We start from the raw sequence: 24,658 nt of genomic DNA on the forward strand, positions 1-24,658 counted from the left end.
GTATTCCTACTGGCTGAAGGTGATTGGGATGAGAGAGGAGTGGGTCTGAAGAGAAGAATATGGTGGTCGTTTGAGGGGGATCTATTGGATAGCTTAGATGGGAAGGGTCTCGTGGAATATAGGGTGAGAGGGGGGCAACCCCTCACCGCATACCCCTAGCTACGCCCCTGTTAAAATACAGAACACTTATATTAGTCAAAATCATCCGCGATTAGGTTAGTTATTTTCAGAGTGATTGCATAGCCTTTCTATATAAGAAAGGCAAAAATGTGCCAAAGTCCAAAAAAATCAAATTCTGTTAATAAAAATTTTAATTTTAAAGACATTTGGCATCATAAATACAAATTTGATTTTGAAATTTTCCTTTACTCCCCCCTTTGAGCATTTTCAGTTCCTGCTTCTAGGGAATCAAAAACCGTCGTAGGTGGCCAATGTGGTCAAAGCGACTTTGGTTAGCCGACGTATCGCAGTGGGACCAAACTTAAAAACCTGTTTTAATCCACCTAGAGGTGCAATTGTGCCTTTTTCATTTCTCCAAACTATGATTTAATAGCTGGTTCGTACAATATAACATTATGGAAATGTCTTTCATTCTTATTACACTTGGTAAGTATATATAAGAGCACCTTTCTGCATTCATCGCGGTATTGGTTTGAATCGGAGTTTTCTATATTGTTGGTGACCTAGATCTACAAATTCAACAGTTGTGTTTACATTTGGGAAAAAAGTCACCTTTTTACATTCATCGCAGAATTCGTTAGAATCGGGATTTGCTGCGTGATCGTACGTATCACCCTGTAATTCAGGAACCAGAACTCGGATCCACACAAAATTAAACAGCAGCTGATGGACCTTTCATTTAAAATCAAGTTTGCCAAATCGGTTCAGAAAATTCCGAGAAACCGATGTGGACAAATCAACAATTTTTGTTTTGTAACCATACTCTTCAACTCGTAATCCGGAACAAGATGTCGGTTGAAAATGAAATTCAATAGCAACCTATGGGAATATTATACCTTTCATTTGAATCTTAGTTTGTAAAAATCGGTTCAGCCATCTCCGAGAAACCGTTGTGGACATTTTGTTAACAAATCCGCACATACACACACATACATACATACATACATACATACATACATACATACATACATACATACATACATACATACATACATACATACATACATACATACATACATACATACATACATACATACATACATACATACACACAGATATTTTGCGATCTCGGCGAACTGAGTCGAATGTTATATGAGACTCGGCACTCCGAGCGTCGGTTAAGTCGGTTTTTGGAGCAATTGCATAACCTTTCTATATAAGAAAGGCAAAAGAATAATATTTAATTAGCTTAATAAGCATGAGTTCAATGTTATCTTCATGTGATTATATTTTGAAAAGGTTGGTGGAATGGGTTTGAAAGTGGACGGAATGGGGGGTTAGTAGAGTGGGAGTGGAGGATGCGTCAGAAATCCTTCATCTTATTTCGGTATACGGGGTGGATGAAGGAAATGCGGGCGTGAGGGTGGTCCAAGAGGAGGGGAGTGATGAAGGAGGGAGGTGTAAGGGCAAGGCGGAGGGTGGGGGGGAGGTGCGGCGACGCAATACTCAACTGCATATTTTGCCTTCCATTTGAGACTTGGTTTGAGAAAATCGGTTCAGTCATCACCGATGAACCGATGTGACTTTAATTGTGGAATATTCCCGGAATTCCGGACTTCCGGAATCGTCGATAGTGGACAATATCAGTGGCTATCAGTGATCTAGATCTGCGATTAGAAGTAATTTGGTGACCATTTCAATAGTTTTTTGCCTCTGAGGTATTACGATTGTACCGATTTTTATGGGAAATTCCAGTGTATCCTTACTAACACCCCTGTAACTCCGGAAGTAAGAGTCAGAACCGAATGAAATTCAGCAGCAGTTAATGGCATTACTGTATCTTTCATTTGAAATCAAGTTTGTAAAAATCGGTAGAGAATTCGTTGTGGAATGGGTGTGCTATTAGCTTAGGAACTTGGCGGGTTCCCCGGGGGCGTCATGAACCATCATAGGTGGCCAATGTGGTCAAAGCTGCTTTGATTGACCATTAGTGATCCAGACCCGCAAACTTGAGTAATGTTACATCAATTTTAATATGTTTTACATCATTTGAACATCATGGTGGTACCAGTTTATATGGGAATTTGCTGTGTGACCGCACTCTTCAACCCGTAACTCCGGAACCGGAAGTCGGATCAACTAAAAATTCAATAGCAGCTTATGGGAGCGTTATACCTTTCAGATGAAACTAAGTTTGCAAAAATCGGTTCAGCCATCTCTGAGAAAATTGTGTGAGTTTAAATGACACACACACATACACACACACATACACACACATACATACACACACAGACATTTGCCGATCTCGACGAACTGAATCGAATGGTGTATGACACTCGGCCCTCCGGGCCTCGGTTAAAAAGTCGATTTTTACAGTGATTGCATAGCCTTTCTTTATATGAGAAAGGCAAAAAGTGGGACAAAACTTATTTGTAGTCTAAGATTTTTTTAGAGGCTAGATGTCTTTGGCCAAATTGTATTACATTGTGTTATGAATAACTTTGTCGAAGACACAGCAGACATCAGACCTAATTTTGGGGGCAAAATTGTTGTATTTGTAAATATGATCTCAAAATCTATTTCTTTTAGCTTTAACATGTTAAAACTTTAATGGATTAATTTCATATGTTTCAAATCATTAGAATACAATATTTTGTGGAAAGAATCAATATTGTAAAACCAATGTTTTGACTTCTAAAACAATTGTTCGTGGACCAACATGTTAAATATTCTGTTTTCAAGGGCACTTTTCGGCCGCCAAACTTTGGATATTCCGATCCCTTATTATTCTAATAATAGATTAAATGTTATATTGGAATATAGTGAGACTCATTGTTTGTATGACCATTTATAAACAACGCTTTATTACATAAAATGTGTTTTTTACATATTTAATTTATATACAGTATAAACTATTAACAAAAAGTTATATTTTACAAGTAACTACAATAATATATTGAACTTATTGAGTTGATCAATTACTAATACAATATTAGAATGTTTAAAAAAGACTGATTTTGAAATTAAGCTGCTGAAAAAACAACGATTTCGGCTAAACAATAAATCTACACTATGTATACGGTATTTTCAACAAAATTGTTCGAATTTCTTTATTTTACAACTTTGTTGAAGATCTCAACCATCTAAAAAAATGAAATTATAGATTTGTATAGTGAATATGTTTTTCAAGGACACCTGGGTTCTAAAAGGCTATCTAAGGTCTCAGGTATTGTTCCACTTTTATGAATTTATTAATCAAACCTTAACAACAACGAACAAAACATGTATTTACTTTTTTTGGTAGTTAGGATGAGGTCTTCAGCAAAGTTATTGAATACTGTATATTGAATAGTTTTAATGAAAATACCGTATACATACTGTAGATTTATTTTTTAGCCGAAATCGTTATTCTTTGGCAGTTTAACCTCATAATTAGTATTTTTGTAACTTTCCATATTGCAACCATAATTAATTAATTCAATATATTCTACACACTTGTAGGTGCGCGTGAAACATATTTTTGTTAATAGCTTATACTATAAGCTATTAACAAAAATATGTTTCACGCGCACTGTATAAAAATTAAAAATAAAGCAAACACATTTCATGTTATATGGTTTTACAGTATTGATTCCTGCAACAAAAGGATGTATTTCAGTGATACATATAAGTTTGTAGAACATATTAAATTATTAAATCATGGACCTAAAATGTAAAAGTAAAACAAACTGATATTTATGTCATATTTAGAAGAAAAAAAAACGATAATTTCGTGCAAAAATTAGGTCTGATGTCTGTGATATCTTCGACAAAATTATTAAAAAACCTATTTTAATCCAGCTAGCGGTGCAATTGTGCCTTTCTCAATCATGAACACGTGAATGTTTGCGTTGTTTATATTCATTAAAAGCTTTCAAATGAATATATTACATTTTATTATTATACATGACATGACAAATATACAAGAAAAAATCACTATTCGAGTTCTAAAATTTTGTAAAAGAAAAAACAGCTACATTAATATTAAATTGAAAAAAGGTGCGAAATCGGCAGTCCCAAAAAGTCGATTTTCATAAAAAAAAATTTTTCGAGATAACATAAAATCTCGACGTTTCATGCATTTTAAAGATGTTTGGCATCAAAAACGAATTTGATTTCTGAAATTTCATGGGGTCCCCCCTTTGAAAAAAAATTTAGTTCCGGCTTATATGGGAATTTCATATGTGACCGGATGGATTAGTCTATATTTCCGGACGCATCCAAGCGATCCGTACGAAATTTTATAGACATCTGTGGGGATACTATAGCTATCATTTGGGATAGTGTTTGTGAAAATCGGCCCAACCATTTCCGGGAAACTGATGTGAGTACGTCAATTTTGAAAGATGGCCGCTTTTCCCGGGCACTTCCGGAATCGTCTATGGTGGTCAATGTAGTCAACGAAAGTTTGGTTGGCCGTCGATGACCTAGAACAGCAAATTTAAGTTGTTTGAGAGACATTTTAGCGAAATTTTTACCTTTTTTGCTTTCATCGGAGTATCGGTTTGAATCGCAATTTGCTATGTGATCGCACGCCACAACCTGTAACTCCGGAACCGGAAGTCAGATTGGGATGAAATTAAATAACCATTTACGAAGGCGCAACACCTTTCATTTGAGACTAAGTTTGGTTGAATCGGTCTAGCCATCTCCGGGAAACCGATGTGACTGTTATTCTGAATTTGGATACTTCCGCCGGGGCTTCCAGAACCGATGATGGTGGCCAATGGGGCCAAAAAGACTTTGAATGGATGTTAGTGACCTAATACTACAAATCGAAGCAGTTGTGGTCATATTTTGGAAAAATTTTCACCTTTATACATTCATTGCAGAATTTATTAAAATCGACATTTTCTGCGTGATCGTGCTCACCACCCTGTAATTCCGGAACCGGAAGTCGGATCCATCAGAAATTCAATTGCAGCCTATGGGAACGTTGTATCTTTCATTTGAGACTAAGTTTGTCAAAATCGGTTCAGCCAGCTCTGAGAAAAATGAGTGACATTTTTGGTCACATACACACACACAGACGCACATACACACACATACATACATACACACATACATACACACGCTCAGACATTTGCCGAACTCGACGAACTGAATCGAATGGTATATGCCACTCGGCCCTCCGGGCCTCCGTTAAAAAGTCGGTTTTCAGAGCAATTGCAATACCTTTCTATTGAGAAAGGCAAAAATTTTACCTTTTTACATTCATCGCAGAATTCGTTAGAATCGAGATTTGCTGCGTGATCGTACGTATCTCCCTGTAATTCAGGAACCAGAACTCGGATCCACACAAAATTCAACAGCAGCTGATGGACCTTCCATTTAAAATCAAGTTTGTCAAAATCGGTTCAGAAAATTCCGAGAAACCGATGTGGACAAATCAACAAATTTTGTTTTGTAACCATACTCTTCAACTCGTAATCCGGAACAAGATGTCGGTTGAAAATGAAATTCAATAGCAACCTATGAGAATAGTATACCTTTCATTTGAATCTTAGTTTCTAAAAATCGGTTCAACCATCTCCGAGAAACCGATGTGGACATTTTGTTAACAAATCCGCACATACACGCACATACATACATACATACATACATACATACATACATACATACATACATACATACATACATACATACATACATACATACATGCACACATACATACGCACATACATACACACAGATATTTTGCGATCTCGGCGAACTGAGTCGAATGTTATATGAGACTTGGCCCTCCGGGCTTCGGTTAGGAAGGTGGTTTTTGGAGCAATTGCATAACCTTTCTATGTGAGAAAGGCAAAAGAATAGTATTTAATTACCTTAATCAGCATGAGTTCAATGTTATCTTCATGTAATTATATTTTGAAATGTTGGTGGAATGGGTTTGAAAGTGGAGGGAATGGGGGGTTAGTAGAGTGAGAGTGGAGGATGCGTCAGAAATCCTTCATCTTATTTCGGTATACGGGGCGGATGAAGGAAATGCGGGCGTGAGGGTGGTCCAAGGGGAGGGGAGTGATGAAGGAGGGAGGTGTAAGGGCAAGGCGGGGGTAGGAGGGGCGGCGACGTAATACTCAGCTGCATATTTTGCCTTCCATTTGAGACTTGGTTTGAGAAAATCGGTTCAGTCATCACCGAAGAACCGATGTGACTTTAATTGTGGGATATGCCCGGAATTCCGGACTTCCGGAATCGTCGATAGTGGACAATATATTCAAAGAATGTTTGATTGGCAATCAGTGATCTAGATCTGCGATTAGAAGTAATTTGGTGACCATTTCAATAGTTTTTAGCTTCTGAGGTATTACGATTTTACCGATTTATATGGGAAATTCCAGTGTATCCTTACTAACACCCCTGTAACTCCGGAAGCAAGAGTCAGAACAGAATGAAATTCAGCAGCAGTCAATGGCATTACTGTATCTTTCATTTGAAATCAAGTTTGTAAAAATCGGTAGAGAATTCGTTGGATTTTTACAAACTTGATTTCAAATGAATTCGTAGCTTAGGAACTTGGCGGGTTCCCCGGGGGCGTCATGAACCGTCATAGGTGGCCAATGTGGTCAAAGCTGCTTTGATTGATCATTAGTGATCCAGACCCGCAAACTAGAGTAATGTTACATCAATTTTAATATGTTTTACATCATTTGAACATCATGGTGGTACCAGTTTATATGGGAATTTGCTGTGTGACCGCACTCTTCAACCCGTAACTCCGGAACCGGAAGTCGGATCAACTAAAAATTCAATAGCAGCTTATGGGAGCGTTATACCTTTCAGATGAAACTAAGTTTGCGAAAATCGGTTCAGCCATCTCTGAGAAAATTATGTGAGTTTAAATGACACACACATACACACACACACATACACACACACACATACATACACACACACAGACATTTGCCGATCTCGACGAACTGAATCGAATGGTGTATGACACTCGGCCCTCCGGGCCTCGGTTAAAAAGTCGATTTTTACAGTGATTGCATAGCCTTTCTTTATATGAGAAAGGCAAAACATAATATTCTATAACTTTGCTGAAGACATCAACCCTCTAGAAATGTTCTTGGATTTTTTCTTTGTTCGGGCACTCTACTTTAGCCCAGCCAAAAAATTATTTATTTACAAAGTTGCAGCACAATTTTATGAACATATCCTACGATGAAATGCAGGCTCTAAAACGACATCTAAGGCATCAAATAGGTTTTATCCCACTCAAAAGAATACATACACTGATAAAATTAAATCGTAAATATAATGAAATTGATTATGCAATGCACGAGTTCATTCGTCGTTTTCGGCAATGAAGTATTTTCGTGCATTATAAATAGTACGTTTCGTTCATTTCATGAACAAGAATGGCCGCTTGATGAACGAAAGCTTTCGTAAATTTTACATATTTAGTGTACACTGCACGAAATGTTTTGTTTATTTTAATAAACGTTTGTGTATATTAAGAACGATTTCGTTGGTCGCACCAATTCATTTCGTTCATCTTAGAGAAGTTTTCGTATTTAATAGCATATTATTTTTATTCCGGAAGCGAAAAACTCAAACTTATTCATACAAAACCAACGACCAGTTCGCGAATGCTCAACTGAATCCGTACTTCTCCGGACTCTGGTTCAACTGGAAGCAAAACAGGTTCAGGAATTCTTCTTAAAACCGTCGGACACGAATACTGTTACTAAATAGTCAGGCCGTGACCGTAGTGATGATCAACAATTATCTGACGTATAACTACAAGGACTCCCAATTCTACCTCTATTGAAGCTTTTGACGTTGACGGTTTGATTAATGGTGCTCGTAAATATTACAAAGACTTTCGTATATAGCAGCAAATAATTCGTTTGCCTAATGAAGCCGTTTCGTAATAAGAACTACGAATGATTCATCATATGTACGAAAAATTTATAACAGTTGATGTTGCTTCGTAAGAAGTTTTTGTACAAAACTTTGCGCAGTGTGTCTCCTTGCTACAGAGCTGACACGAACGGGTCTGTCCTTCATGTGTGCACATCGTGATTTGAAAGTTGGTAACGCCTTCTATTTCGCATTGAAAGTTCAGGAAAGAAGGAAGAAGGCTTCGTCATTCGCATCCTTACGACACGAACAACGTTGGATTTTCCAGGGGACAAAATTTCTCCAGGTGTCCAAGTTAACGGATTCCACCGCTCCGCGTATTACGACATGATAGTTGTAATGACCTAATTCCTAGTGCGCAAAAATGGGTCGTGCAGACGCACGTCTATCTTATCATCGCCTATATAAACGGGTATCTTTGTTCTCACATAGTCATGCTGAACAACGTGTTGTAAGTTTCCGCCATGGCTAAGGTTTCAAACGTTAACCGTACAGCATTGCGAGTGTGGCGGCATTGGATGATACACTAAAATTATTTCAACACATTGTTGAGCTAAATCATTATTTCGCATGAAAAAGTTCGTTGGAATCGACCGCTGCTTCCCAACCATGTACTGTTAACCATACAAAACTTACTCAGATATTACTTTGCTACAACGCTCAATAACTTCTCTTAACGAAGCTGGAATGGTTTACAGTCTTCGAAAAAGTTATAGGCAATCAGATGATCTGTCTTATTCTCACTTGCACAGTGCCACCTAACGGTGAGTACATGAGCTAGTGGCTTTTATACAAGAATATTGTCCCATACGAACTTCAAACACGTTGGTCTGGTAGATAGACTTGGTCGTTGGTGGTTGAAATTGGGTGCAAACACTCCTGGTGGGACTGAAAATCTACTCAGGGGTGGATCAATTGGGGTCTTGTCATTATAGTGGTCATTGGCTGGGTCATCTTTTAATTCAGTGCACGAGTTTACGAGTAGAGAAGTTGTGGGCCGAGTTTTGTTTCCTGTTCATAGAATTCGTTCCAGATATTATTCCTGTTTGAAACTAAAAGTTATTTTCTGAGTAGATTTTTGTGGCTAACAATCTTTTTCGTTCCCGGGTGTGGGCCACCATGAAAATTCCACTAAGAATGCAAAAGTATGCAGAAAATCCAACCCACATTCACAGTTTAAGAAGCTGTATAAATTTTCAATAATCCGACGCGTCCAAGTCAGAATCATATTGGACACATGTGAAATATTAATTTGGCATAATGGCTCATTTTAAGTTTATTGACAAATTATCCAAAAATCGCACGATGACCTTCTCTTAGATGATTTTTAGATGGCTCTTTTTGCTGGAGGTGTTTGTTTTCTTCGGTTTTGATTTGGCATTTCTTTTTTTACTCTATGACATGGTAAAAATTGAAAATTTTGAGAATGAGAAGCCCACAAACATAATTAAGATGCGAAATACAACAAATATCCAGCGATACAAGGACCATATGTAGTGCTTTTCAAGGTGGTCCACAACTGGGTACAAAAAGTGACCCACGCCCACATTTAGGTGAGTGCAACGCTCTCGAAAAAAACGATGACACACTCTCTCATACAAAAAAGTCCGTGTTTGTATTTGGCTTCGTATCAATTTTCTGCTTACGAAGCTCACAAACATTCCCTTTCCTCTACACCTTACATACCCACCTATGTTTTGCTCCTTTCTCTCCTCCGCTGCTATAAATATCTCATGACTTGAAACTTCTAGAAAAAAAATCTGGCCATCAGACTCCTAGATAAGACCCAATAAGCAAGTATTCGCTACAAACACCTCTTTGCTAACCGTGCTATAACGGCACACATACCCACCAACCCTTTACTGACAAATTGATTATTGCTGCGCTGCATTTTGTTTTGCTCGTATTTCTTCTCCGCTGCTATAAATAGCTTATAACCTGAAACTTCTAGAAAATAAATTTGACCATCAGACTCATAGATTAGAGCCAACAAATATGTATTCGCTTAAAACACCTTTTTACTACACGTACTATAACAGCACACATTGATTGAGTTGAAAAATGGTATATATAAGCTTCACATTTATGATGAGTGTGATGATTTCGTTTTCGTCGCCGCCGCTGGTCTTCCAGCATCGTCATTGAGGTATTAGGAGCTAAAAATTACTCGAAAAAAATAACTATCAGGGAGCATCAGGACTAGAACCGATAAACATCTACTCGTTAAAACGCCTCTTTATACCCTAGGCCATAACGATACATTTTGATGTTATGGCGGCCACCTTTCCCGGTCAGGTAAAGCTAAGGAGGGTATATGTCCTCCCGAAGCTATTCGAGATACTGCGCGTCCTGAATTTGGTCTACAATTGCAGTTTGCCAACGAACGGAATCAGCTTGACTCCATCACCGACTCCCATCTGTTTGCCATGGAACTTGGAAGTTATGCTGGCGACCTTTCCCGGTTAGGTAAAGCTAAAGAGGGTATACGTCCTCCCGAAACTACTCGAGATACTGCGCACCCTGAGTGTGATCCACCATTGCAGCCTGCCAACAGACGTAATCAGGTCAACTCTGTCACCGACACCCACCCGTCTACCACAGAACTTGAAGGACACGACATCAACTTTTTCCGGTCAGATAACAACGCTCTAAACAAGTCAGACCAACTCGAAGGTCATGGAATTCCTGTATCCGTTTTCTCAGGTAAATACAATGAATGTATATGTCCTTCCGAAGTAGGACATACAGATGCTCCCCCGTTGAAAGCCCACCCCATTTACAGGCATTTGCTTCCACCACCACTCGATCTACCACCGTTCAACCGTCAGGAGAAAACTTGCAGTGACATCTTAAAATCTACTATCAGAACGTGAGAGGGCTACGCACAAAAATTGATGACCACTCTCTTCTTCTGGCAAAGATCGTATGGCTGGGTGCTCCATCAAATTTTACAGGGCTTAAATCATATCTCGTAGATCGTTCTCTGGCTGTGAAATTAGGAAGTAACGTGTCATATAGCTTCATCAACTTGTCGGGTGTACCTCAAGGGAGCAATCTTGGACCGTTGCTTTTTTTCTTTATTCTTCAACGACGTTTGCTATGTTATACCCCCAGGGTGCAAACTCATATATGCTGATGATCTCAAACTCTTTCTCATTGTGCGGTCAATAGAGGACTGCATCGAACTTCAGCGACATCTAGATGCTTTCTGCAACTGGTGTAATTGCAACTTGTTGGCTCTCAGTGTGTCCAAATGCTCTATAATATCTTTCACGTGCAGAAAAAATCCAATTCTCTGGAGCTACAACATCGCCGGCCAATTGCTAGAGAGAGTGACAGTTATAAGAGACCTTGGTGTACTCATGGACTCGCAACTGACATTCAGAAACCATTACTCTCACGTTATAGCACAGGGAAATAGAAACCTTGGCTTCATAATAAGAATCGCCAACGAGTTTACTAATCCACATTGTCTTCGGGCATTGTATTTTTCACTTGTTCGGTCTGTCCTGGAAGCTTCCGCAGCTATTTGGTGTCATTATACGAGCATTTGGACTAACAGAATTGAAGCAGTACAAGCAAGATTCCTCCGCTTTACTCTTACAACTTTGCCGTGGCGTAACCCAACAGAGCTACCATTATACAATGATCGCTGTCGTCTGCTCGATATGGAAACTCTGGCAAAAAGGCGAAATGGATGCCCCAGATATTCTCTCACAAATCAACATTAACGTACCCCCAGAAACCTTAGATCACGTAACTTTTTGAGACAAGACTTTCAGCGCACCGAGTACGGTCAGTACGAACCCATAAGGGCGATGTGTAATGTTTTCAATAGTGTGTATGACCATTTCGATTTTTATGTTTCTAGTGATGTTTTCAAGAATAGACTTAGGAGATTAATTTAGCTTATAATATTATCTGAAAATATTTCTGTAATGTTATTGCAATGCTGTATACCTTGTATGTAATTTTGTTAATTTGTAATGTCAGATCATTGTAATTTTTTTTTTTTTTCGAGAGTTGTCCTACTGGAGCTGTAGAGCTAGGTTCTCGGAAGGGCTCCCCGTCAGAATCACATACTACAATTTGCAGACGAGACAGGCAATGTCGCCCAATAAAACACTGCATTAGGCCAATTGTAGCGGGCCGTGATTCTGAATGTGATATTCATTGTACGGTTCAGGTATGTGCGGACGTAGGGACTCGCGATCGCATGTATCATCGCGAAGGGTTCGAGCATTTGTACGTTAACGTGTTCGATCGCGTGTGCGTTTGTATGTCGCGTGTGCTAACGTGTATGTAACTTCGCGTATATAAAATCTATTTTATAACCGTGTGCATTTCGCATATTCGCGTGTGTTCGTTGGATAATCGTGCGCGGACCGTGAATCTAATACTTTATATTTGGTGTACGGCTCAGATGCTAAATGAAAGTGAGATCTTCCATATCACGAGTTCCCGGCGATGTCGCCGTAGAGCGTGTGGTCTAGTGGATATGAGCTTTATTTTTTTGATTGGTCCAACTGAATGTATGGACCTAAATTACTAGAATGAAGCCTAAAGATTTCCGGACGTGACCGATTCATGACCGCGCGCGTTTGCGGATTCGCGTTCGTAACTTCGTAAGTACTAAAACGTTCACATAATTACCGGAGTGTTATCAAGTTTGCGCGATAGCGGGAATAGGTGTGCGTAGATGATCGCGAAGGGCTTAAGCGTTCGTATGTTGACGTGTTTGTCGCGTGTGCTCGCGTGTATGTGACTTCGCGTGTATAAATTCGATTTTGAAACCTTGCGGCCATTCATATATTCGCGGACCGTCATTCTGATATTTAGTTTGGTGTACGGATCACATTCTGACAGGGAGTGGGTTATCCCATATCACTAGAGTTCCCGGTCATGTCACCATGGAACGTTTTGTCTAGTGGATATGGGAGCAATTTTTTTTAATTCTTCAATTTTATTTATTTTTTTTAAATTAACATGGACCTAGACTGTTGGTACCGAGGATAGAGACTTCCGGACGATTCCGATTCATGATGGCGCGAACGCGGGAGTTTGTAGATTAACGCTTGAGATTGCTAGAGAGAGTGTCAGTTAACAGAGACCTTGGTGTACTCCTGGACTCGCAACTGACATTCAGAAACCATTACTCTCACGTTATAGCACAGGGAAATAGAAACCTTGGCTTCATAATAAGAATCGCCAACGAGTTTACTGATCCATATTGTCTGCGGGCATTGTATTTTTCACTTGTTCGGTCTGTCCTGGAAGCTTCCGCAGCCATTTGTTGTTCTTATACGAGCATTTGGACTAACAGAATTGAAGCAGTACAAGCAAGATTCCTCCGCTTTGCTCTTAGAACTTTGCCGTGGCGTAACCCAACAGAGCTACCACCATACAATGATCGCTGTCGTCTGCTCGATATGGGAATTCTGGCAAAAAGGCGAAGTACATTCAGAGCGGTATTTGTTGGGAAAATATTGACTGGCCAAATGGATGCCCCAGATATTCTCTCACAAATCAACATTAACGTACCCCCCAGAAACCTTAGATCACGTAACTTGTTAAGACAAGACTTTCAGCGCACCGAGTACGGTCAAAACGAACCCATAAGGGCGATGTGTAATGGTTTCAATAGTGTGTATGACCATTTCCATTTTTATGTTTCTAGTGATGTTTTCAAGAATAGACTTAGGAGATTGACTTAGCTTATAATATTATGTGAAAATATTTCTGTAATGTTATTGCAATGCTGTATACCTTGTATGTAATTTTGTTAATTTCTTTTGTAGATAAAACGTGCGAAAAGATTATGGGTTTTTACGCGCATTCGAGGTCTGCTTCTGTAGTGAACCTTGAAATGGGCTTTTCCCATACAACATTAAATTTCATGTAGACCGACATGGGTCAGATGAAAAATGAAAATAAATAAATAAATAAAATAAATAAATAAATAAATAAATTACTAGCTCTTCGAATAAGCTATAAACATACCATCATTGTGCAGCGATCAGAAGTGAGACACCATTGACACGTTGGTATGAGTTATTGAAGTTATTTCTGCACTGAATAGCGAAGGACAATGGGGTTCAATATGGTATTATGCAAGTAAGAAGTTGATTGAACATTAACGAGCAATTTAGGAGCTTTTCGCTCACAGTTTGAGAGTAGAAAAAACAGATGCATTAATACTCCCGAGGATTTGTTTTGGGTGTAGCAAAACGCACACTTCCAAAATTACGTGTGTCCTACAACAGGGACCGTTCCACAATTGAGGCACTCCCGTACGCATAATACACCCTGTTAAATATGAGCTATTTCATGAAGCTGGATTTTACTCGAAAAAACTTTGTTATTTTTAAGTTATAAAAAGGCATACGTTTCGAATAAAAACAGCGGATAATTTTCCATCTTGAACAAAGATAATATTTTGTACTAAACTTACCTTGAACCCTTTGTACCACTCTTTGATTGTGGACTCATCGTACCGGGTGTGTGATTTTAGAAAGTCCATATCCTCTTTGGAGAGGCGATCCTTACTACCTAAACAGCCCATGTCCTGAAAAAATGAGAGGAAAAACTACATTATCCAACTGAAAAAAAAATCTGAATAAATTTTCATATAAAGAAAAATTTAGAAGATTAAAATAAGCATCATGCTCTACTGTAGCCATCAAATCACCTCTCGCCCCCAACAGAGTAACGTTTCACGCAACAGGACATATCATCAGAAATAAAACTTCGCTCCCGCAGGAAAAAAAATTTGTAAAGTCCGGGGACCAGCAATCCCAGCTCATAACGTTATTTTTTTCCGGAAGCAGAGATGTATCGTTCTAGCAAGGCCCACTTTACTGTTGTTTGATTTTTGGCCTTTTCATTTCACAGGATGAAATACGTTGGCTGTGCTATAGTCAGAGGCAAACACGTGGAGCGAAAGCAAATCATCGCTGTTTTGAATACACTGGATCCCTGTTTAGACGGTAGATGCGTGCGCGAATGTTAATCGTACAAAGACAGTTCGTGTCTGAAGCTGGAATAGGAATCGGCGAAACAGGGGGTGGAAAAACGCGTAAAAGAGGATCCAGTGTATATTTCTTTTTCGTTACTTATTCAAGGTTTCGCCTTGGTACACTTGGCCGTGCGGTGAGGCCTTCGTCGTCTCAGGGAATTGGATCATTTTTCTACGTCGCTAACTTCTGGTGTTTGACAAATATTGGAACTTGATAATGGGATAATTTTGCCGCCGGACGCTCGCGCAAAATTACGTCCACGGGGTGTGAAATGCAATCTCAGCAGATTGCGTTACGATGGAAAGCTGAGATGTTTCATAAAGTGGGATTTTGTTCGTGATGGTTTGCTATTTTGGGCACCGTAAAATAAATCACACTATTCAAATTGACAGATGATCATTTTTCTTGCAGACAGGAATGTTAAACAGGGACGACCAAAGATGTTGAACAATTGTTAGATGTTCATGAATCTTAACGTAAACTTAGACAGCAAATACTTCTGACTCAGAGTGTTTGAAGAAAATTGGGTTCGTTGAATTGTTCGTTGATTGAAAACCAATAAGCTTAGTGTTTTATTATACTGTTTAATATTGATACAAAATTGAATATTTAAAAATCTAATATTTTTGCAACATGCACTCAGATAAACTTTACTACGTAATAAATTTAACAATCGATTAAATTATAACTGAATAAAATATTTTTCACGAAATTGTGAAAAAAATCAAGCAAGCAGAGCAAACGCAACAGCTCGAAGCTCAAGAGAAGTTCCATCACCTTAACACAAAGCAACATATCATCGTCCCGGGCACTCATAAATTGCTCCAGAATCTTATCCCCGCGGGTCAGCTCCAGCGCTACAACTAGACTCATCAAGAACACCCATCGTTGATGAATTAATTTGCTGGAGCGGAGATTAAGTGCCATACCAAGTGCAATCTGTGTCGAATGCGAACTGAACTGCTGGGAACGGAAGCGTGGTTGGGTGGGCGTGTGTGTATGTGTGCGTGCGAGTATGTGCTAGTTATGAGGAGTGCCTGCCAGTAGCAGCGGGTGCAGTGCTGAATGTAACAGTGTGAGTACTTGACTAACAGAAAAATGTCTGAAATGAAACAAGAAAGCACATGATGATGGTAGAGCAAATTTAAAAAGGAAACGGTCACTGAAAAGGATTACCTGAAGGGGATAGACTGTAATAAAGTATCAAAATTTAGAGTAAATTTGAAAAAGGCATAAAATACGGAATAACAATTTTTACTGTCAGAATGATTTATTCAGCACGTTGATTATGATGATTGAAATTTATCGTGGGGTGAAAAGTTCCAAATGATCTCACATAAATCAAAGTGCCATGTTACCGGTGCAAGAAACAACAAAACGATAAAAAATTAAAAGTTATAAAACGTCTAGAGTACGGCGAAAACAAAAATTCCCAAATGTCACAAAAACTTCCGCCACCACAATAAGCAGTTTGATAACAAACGAATAACTCTCAAAAAGAACGCCAACAAAATTTTTCATCAGCTACACACCAAAGGGAGGTCGATTGCAAAGGACCAAGGAACAACATAACGGTTTCAATCGAAACCATCTAAGCTTTACCGCCGCTAGGAGTGCTGGAATCGCGGTGATCTTCCACAGGTTGGTCGTGTCGTTAAGCACCTCGTAAGAGCAAATTCAATTTTCAGTTCCACGACCGAACAAGCGGTAGTATCCGACTTTCGAAACTATATTGCCCCGGCAGCAGCCAGCAGATATAGCCTTTCCCAGCCGTTGTCCCGCGGCAACAAGAGAAACTTTGCGTCATCTTTTGTTATCCTGTGCGCTTTCGGCATCCTGCATGATGGATATTGTAAGCGAAAAGATGAAGACGACGACGCCGACGGAGATATTCGGCGGGAGCATTCATTCCGTACGCGATTGTGCCCCACAATGCAGCTAAAGTTTTTCATATTCCCGCGCTAGGAAAGTAGTTCGCTTATTTGGAGATGGAAATCAATGCAGAAAGTTGGATCTTTGTGCACTTGCTCAACTGCTGAAGCAGCTTGCTGGGAAATATTCTTTCGACCGAATGCACAACTTTGGAGTTCAACTGGTACGAAAGTTTGTTTGCAGCAAATTAGTGATTCAAGAGATTTTCGTTTTTCTTAAAAAAGTCGTAGGCACTGCACAAATATTCAAGAAGTTATTTCTAAGCGCAGAAGGTAGAGTCTTGTATACAAATCGACTAAGTTCGATAAATTGGGACAACTTCAAGACTCACTGCTACGAGACCACAAGTAGTGGAGTCTTTTAAAGATTCCGACTGGGTCGGATTCTTATTGCCAGTACTTTGTGAAAAGTTTATCAACTAAACCTCTATTTCCTGGTTCGTCATATCTTCATCCTCCCGTGACCGGAGAGAATATGCCTTTACACTTCTTCCTTTGTTTTATTCGTTCGTGGTTTTCACCAGGCCCGTAGGGTGTCGTTGGCCGGGTAAGCCCCCGCCAAGGGCGCCTATTCTAGAGAAGCGCTGAAGTGAAGATAAGTTGCGGTGCGTTGTGTTGTGACGATTTATTTATTTATTTATTTATTTATTTATTTATTTGTTTATTAATTAATTAATTAATTTATTTATTTATTTATTTATTTATTTATTTATTTATTTATTTATTTATTTATTTATTTATTTATTTATTTATTTATTTATTTATTTATTTATTTATTTATTTATTTATTTATTTATTTATTTATTCATTTATTTATTTATTAAGCCAGAAGGCTGATAGCACCCATTCGTCGCCTGCCTGAGGACCAAATTTCATCAATAAACTAAGGCTCGCGGGGAGGCATGAGATAAGAGACTTGTGAGAACTATGTTATTTCACCGTTTGACCTTAAAAATAAGTGAGGATAAGTCATAGAATAAGTCCATGTTCACACTAAATTATTATTCGAAAGTCAAATTGAAAAGGAAATCCAATGTTCAGTCGACTTCACTAAAGACGCCAAAGGAAAACGCTATGACCCTGTCAGTCATAATATTCTCAATACATGTGGTGTTAATCTCAATAATAAAGTCGATAAAAGATTAGATAACGAACATGTTTGAGATGTACAACACGGAAATTTCAAAATAGCGAAGATTATTCCAAAATTTATCGCATATTTTCTCTGTGTCATAGAAGCACAAATACGCCAGATGTTGTGCTAGTAGGCAGTAAAGAAGATAACTTCTTAGTTTGTCGTTATGAATTCCTCGGGTGTTGTCATATATCGCGTAGACTGTCCCCACAATAGGCACACTTTTCAGCATTGTTAATGCAAAAGTCGTCCTCATAACGGGTAATAGTGCTACAATGGCTTCTTTGCTTGTACTTACTGCAACGCATGACGTTCTGTGCAAACAGCCAAACAGGCAGACGAATCTTGTCAAAAAAACATAATGAAGTCATAGCAGTCCCGCCAAAAGTCACCCGATATGAGTCTGAAGAAATGAACACAATTTTGTCCCGTTAAATGCAATATTAATTCAAAATTTTCGCTCGTTAGCACAAAAGGTTCTTGAAATAACTAACAATAAACTCGAATCGATGACCACGCCGTCGATCTCAACTTTCTGAGTGGACATGTAGACACGGTAGTCATTCATAAAATACCTGGCACTGGTCTTTTGCCTGCTTTCGACAAGATATTACAATTCTAAACTTACCTGGGTGATCTGTCATGGTTGAATATTTCTGCGTCAGTTATTTCTAAATTTTTAGAATACTGACCCGACGGTTTATCAGATATGGTCCGACCGAGTGTAATGTGCATGATTTTAAACGGGAAATCGCAGTTTTCGATTACGGATCTTTTTCGACATTTAGTTTACAATCAGCTAGGTCTTCTCAGGTAAGGTGATAGTAAGGCAAAAATCAGGACACTTTTTATTCGATGTATGGCTGGTGATTGTTACGGATTTTCTTTGCAACCGGCACAAAAAATTTGTAAAACCTGCATCAGAAACACAAATACTGTTTTCGTTTTTGTAGCTAGTGTCAATACGCCTCCTTCCTCCCAAACCAAAATGAATTGGATTGAAAAAAACTTAATCAAGACTAATTTAATTAAATATTCAATACCAATAATTTTGGAAGAATATCGTCTGATCATTTCTTTGAGAACCTATTGTTTTAGGCATCATGAGGACTTTGGGGAAATTGTCGGAATTGGATCTTATAACTGATAGTTGTCACGAGCTACTTTTTGAAAGGATGTTTCGGAATATGAATTAGGGACAATGTTTCGAATGGGAAGCGAAGTTTGATGCAGTTGGTTGCCTATAAACAAGAACTTGCTCATCGAAAAATTGCATACAGTTCAATATTTGCAATAATGTTTTTTTAGAATGCGTAGAAAGTTTGAGCTAGAGCTTATGCGACCACCCTTGGCTGCTACTCCGTTATCGATATGGACTAACTGAAGTTGCACAGGGAATCAGCAGATAATCATGCTTGGGAATAGCGAAACATCCTTCGATGTGCAACTCCTGGTAATCCTAAAGTGTTTTATTGACCAATACCGGCGCGGGCCAGGCCCGAACGTAGATCGCGGAAGGAAAGGGAAGGAATGTTAGTCCGATACATGCTTTGCTAGAGGCCGTATACACTACTGCGCACTCCACAAGTATCACGGGTGGAGGAGATATTTGTTAGTAAGCATAGAAGTTGGATTTCACATCTTCTATACCGACGCCAGATAGGTGACTCCACTATCTGGACTAGATATTGATCCATCAACTCATGGACCGGAGTCCAACGGCTCTACTTCCCTTCAAAAGGAAGACGTGACCACAGATTTTTTCACCTCAGAAAAATCTCAACGGCCTCGGTTGGGATTGAACCCAGACCAACTGGAATGAGTGGCGGGCACACATACTGCTCAACCACCGGCGCCATTTTGTTTTTTTAGAATGCGTAGAGATGAGACAAAAACTCAATTTTAATAACAACGACAATAATATATTGGAAAGCAGAAAATGATTAAAAATGACGCTTTCGGTTTTTATTAGCATTTGATTTTTGTTTTATTATCAATTATATAAATAGCCTCTAGGCGGGATATTGAAAATAATAAAGATTTGAAAATATTTCAAGTTAGTGGCTATTAACACTGTATATTTGAGCTATGAATTGAATGGTGTAATAACATTTTCTATAAAAGCACTCGTTCTTGCGAGTTTTCATAGCGAAAAAAAAGTAAAATTAAAGCGCGAAAACATATTTTTTTCGGCCACTATCACATTATTTCGAAACTGTCAACTTTGGATGTTTAATATCTTTGAAAAAATATTACAACGTAAAGCAGCAGTTCTTCAAATAAAATAATTTTGGCGGTTAATCCTCCTAGAAGTAATATATAAAGTATTTATTCTTCAAACAAATTTAATTCGAGAGATTTAGTGGTTTCAGCGAAGTTCTTGAAAATGCTATTTCAAAAAAGGGAAAAGCTTATTGGTAAGTCAATGATGTGTGCGCAGCTCACCTCGGTTCGATTACCAACGCCCGCACATAAGTTTAGAAATTTCTCTAACCTGAAAAAAGAACCGAAAGACCCTAAGGATATTAGGCATCCCATATCAAAATGAAAAAAAAAGATTGTTGAAAACATTTCATAACTAATTTTATTGAAGACATGAATACTCCGTGTATTTAGGATATCGAAATATATTAGACTATATATGAGAGAAAACCTTTAAAACAAGTTATTCTGATATTCTTGTAATTCATAAATCTCTGCTGCTGTGTACAAACAATAAAATTCACATTCTTGGAGGTTGTTAAACCTTCAAAGTTGAAGGTTTCGAAATTATACGATTTTTGAACATTTATTCCACTTTGAAAGTGCACTTTGTATTTGAATTCTTCGACTTCATTGACATATTATAAAAGAAATTATAAAAGGTATCTGTTGGACTAATTTTGTTTCTGAATTTTCACTACTTTCTTAAACTTGCATAAATTTTAAGTATTTCCGAAAAATAAACGATTTTCATCAAAACCCTCCCAAACCAAATTTATGGCTACGCCTCTGATCAACATGACTCGCAGTATTCGATTTGCTTAGATCGAAGAGAAATTTTCAAAAGTACCTTAAAATCCTCTTGGCGGTGGGGGATATGGTTTAAAAGAGTCCTTTAAATTATCTTTGAATTAGCAACAACAAAAAACATCAATCAGGCTACTTTCTGTTTCTGCCCAAGTCAGACGTACAATCGAACCAAGTGAACAACAACTAGCAACCTCTCGATCTAGTGTGCATTGTCTCGAGAACAAAGGAAACTTTTAATTTATTCTTGCCATCATGAGTAAAGTTGACGAAAAATCTCTGCTCCGACCAAACACAGCGGTCGTTGACTTTAAATTCTGTTCAATAAGATTGAGTTTTCGTGAAGTGGAATACCTGCTGAAGGTGAAGATGCAACTTAAGCTCAAGGAGGTTATGTATCTACAGTATCATCATCTTCGCAATGTAGTACTCATATCATTCAACACGTTAGCACAAGCTGAACGTTTCGTTTTGCAGAACAACTTGAAGCACGTGGCTGAAAGTGATAAAGTGGGAATTAAGATTCCAGTGTATATAGAAAAAGACTATGTTGATGTAAAGTTACATGACCTATCACCACGTACCCCTCCTGATCTAATTGTAAAATACATATCGCAATACGGAGAAGTAGAATCCGTTACACGTGATACGTGGAGAAATTTCTTACCGGGTACACTTAACGGTGTTCTTGTGGTGAGGGTGCGGATCGAAAGACCTATCCCCTCCCACTTGACTATAAAACTCAAAACCCACGAAGGTACTATTAATCAAACTACGTTATGCACCCACGAGGGGCAAACTCCTACGTGCAAGTATTGCAATCAGACAGCGCACCACGGACAACCTTGCGCGGAAGATACAGAGGAGAATGTATCTCTACCGATTGCCAACGCATCTACGGCAAACCAACCTAAAAAAGAGTTTTCAATACCAATACCTGAACCACAAACGGTTGCTAAATTTGTGGCAGCTGTTCAGTCCATATTGACAACTGTTAAAGAAGCATCCAGCACCCCAGAAACCACTGTAAGCAACATCGGTGATGAAGATAATAACAATGACGACGGATTTACATTGCACAGTGGCACGACTTAGCACAAAAGGTGGACTAAAGTCCAAACTTTGCCGTATCGGTTCAAATAGGACGATTTTATGTAATTTTGGTACGCTGAATTCGTTTTTGATATTAAAACATTTCAAAAATAAGCGTTTACTAATCATTAGGGTGTCTCAAAAATATTTTTTTTCGATATCGTTGTTAAAATTTGTGTATATTAATTTTCGTGTGCTAAATCGTTTTTGATATTAACACAGGCAAAAAAATAAATCATTATACGTTAGGATGGCTCAAAAAATTATTTTGTTGTGAAGGTTCATAAATTTGTTTAAAGAAGTTTTTGTGCGCTGAATTTCTATTTTAATTGTAAAAATAAAAATTAACTTTACTACTTATTAGAGTGGCTCAAAAGTAAATATTTTGTCTTTTATAATGATTTTTTTCAATAGTTATTTTGGAATTTATTTTCCATATTGAAACGAATTAATGGACATCTCATTATGTGGCTTCAGAAATGACTATTTTGTTATTACGGATCAAATAAGATGTGTTCGACTAATTTTGGAACATTTAATTCATTAGTGGGTTTCTTGATATGAAAGCTACATTTTCTATCATTTTCAAAACAAACATCTTATTGCATTCACTAATCAACAAGATGGTCAACGATTTTATTTTTTTCGTAGGTGTGTTTTAAGTTACTTAGATTGTATATTTCATATCTTAAATGAAAGCAAATCCAAAACCCTTTTTCCGCGTATATGGTTCATTTAAAAATGGTGTTATTTTATTTAGATAATATCGCATACCCGTAAGCTATATCAGTGTTATACAAATTCGGATCAAAATACTCTCACTAAACGACTAAAGCTCAACTGTATTCACTCTATTTGACAGTTATTGCGCAAGTTAGCATGAAATAGTTCCAGAAAGATTTTATAACCTATTTCAGATGGTTGAAATTTTTTTTACTGATTTTCAAACATTCTTAATGCCTCTACCATTTAAAAAACATACTTCCCACTCGGCTCCTTACTCTTGATCACTAGTAAATCCCTTGTTCATCATGCTCTCAATACTATTTGACAGTTGTGCATGTATTCGTGTCAATATTCTAGCTAAAAAGTGATTATTCAAATTCAATATAAGTAATAACCATGCGTTTCCATTCACAGTTTTTTAAAATTTTGACTGCTTATCGCAAGTTTTCGCAAAACTAGCATAGACTCATTTTAAAGAGAAAATTAAAAGCTTTCGAATGAGTATAGTATGATCGCGGGCATTCACGGGCGTCGTTGTTGTTATCGCATTAGAAGTTCGAATTTAATAAAAATTTATGACAAACAGTTATCTAAACACTAACTAAACCAACTAGTGACTTATTTTTGGCGATTTTATGATGTAATTTTATCACACGGATAATTTTGGTGAAGTAATGCAATGCATAAAATCAACCAGTTCTTTGAAAAACGAAAATAACCGGATGTAGTTCCTATAGTCAAATTATGCAAAAAACACCTGAAATATGCCCTTAAGAAAGCTGCCAAAAATTTATTTTACGTTCAAATCACTTATAATCTCGCAAAAATGTCTCTGATGGCTCAGCTGATAGGAGAAAAATACTAGCGAGAATATCGCATAACATTCATATATAGACTTAAGTCCGGGCTCGTCCCACTGTGCATTGGTCACCCGTAAGTGCAAGAAGCAGGAAAGAACATGTGGTCGCGAGCACCAAGGCACTTTTAACAGTGATGACCTTGATGTGGAGGACAGGAGAGAATTAAATAGTCCCTGTGACGCAGCTGGCGAGTCGCGAAAAAAGGTCTCCGCTCGCAATAAAAAGTTGCGCGCACGAAATCCAACGTACAATCAATAATATTTGTTTTTATTTTTATTTTTTACATATTGTAAACACATAAAATATCAACGGCTCCGTTAAGCTACCGCTATGAGCCGTGTCAAATAAACGAAATAAAAAAAAACATCAATCAAATATAACGAAATGGTGTGGTTTAACTATAATCTAAAAAATCTATTTGATCCACCTACCAGTGACATGAGACATATATCACTCCTTTGTTCTTTCCTTTCACTCACGAAAATTCTTCAGAAACGCGTACACAACTAAAAACAGAAAGAACGTAATAAAACGAATAAAATTAAACACATAAATAAAATAAATAAAATTTAAAAAAAATCATTTCTACAGAATGGGATGAACAAAATGAATATAACGAATAAAGCGAAAAAAAATAATAAAATGAATTACACATTAATGAGCAGAATAAATAAATATTACTTATTATGAGTATAATTGATCAAATATATAAAGCGACTAAAATAAGGTTAGTAAAATATAAATATAAATGAACAACATAAAATCACTACTAAAACGAATAAAATATAATGAATAAATGTCATAACTGTAACGAATAGAACTAAGCAATTGAATTTTGTGCAAAAATTCGTGTGAAATTAT

The 24,658-nt window shown here is 37.7% G+C and overlaps 2 protein-coding genes across 10 annotated transcripts in view; both read right to left on the bottom strand.

The window, feature by feature from the left end:
- Positions 1-24,658, bottom strand: part of LOC131689408 (neurocalcin homolog) — a 490,006-nt gene that overhangs the window by 194,901 nt on the left and 270,447 nt on the right. The gene's annotated exons all lie outside the window — the stretch shown is intronic.
- The window catches only part of LOC131689409 (neuronal calcium sensor 2), a 303,694-nt gene that overhangs the window by 143,561 nt on the left and 135,475 nt on the right, over positions 1-24,658 (bottom strand). For all 7 annotated transcript variants that reach the window (XM_058974478.1, XM_058974473.1, XM_058974477.1 and 4 more), the window contains one exon: positions 14,480-14,593. In XM_058974478.1, coding sequence (XP_058830461.1) covers positions 14,480-14,590 — 111 coding nt within the window. In that variant the 5' untranslated portion in view covers positions 14,591-14,593. The remainder of the gene's footprint in view (positions 1-14,479; positions 14,594-24,658) is intronic.

This window comes from Topomyia yanbarensis, chromosome 3, assembly GCF_030247195.1.
Source record: "Topomyia yanbarensis strain Yona2022 chromosome 3, ASM3024719v1, whole genome shotgun sequence".
Lineage (NCBI taxonomy): Eukaryota > Metazoa > Arthropoda > Insecta > Diptera > Culicidae > Topomyia > Topomyia yanbarensis.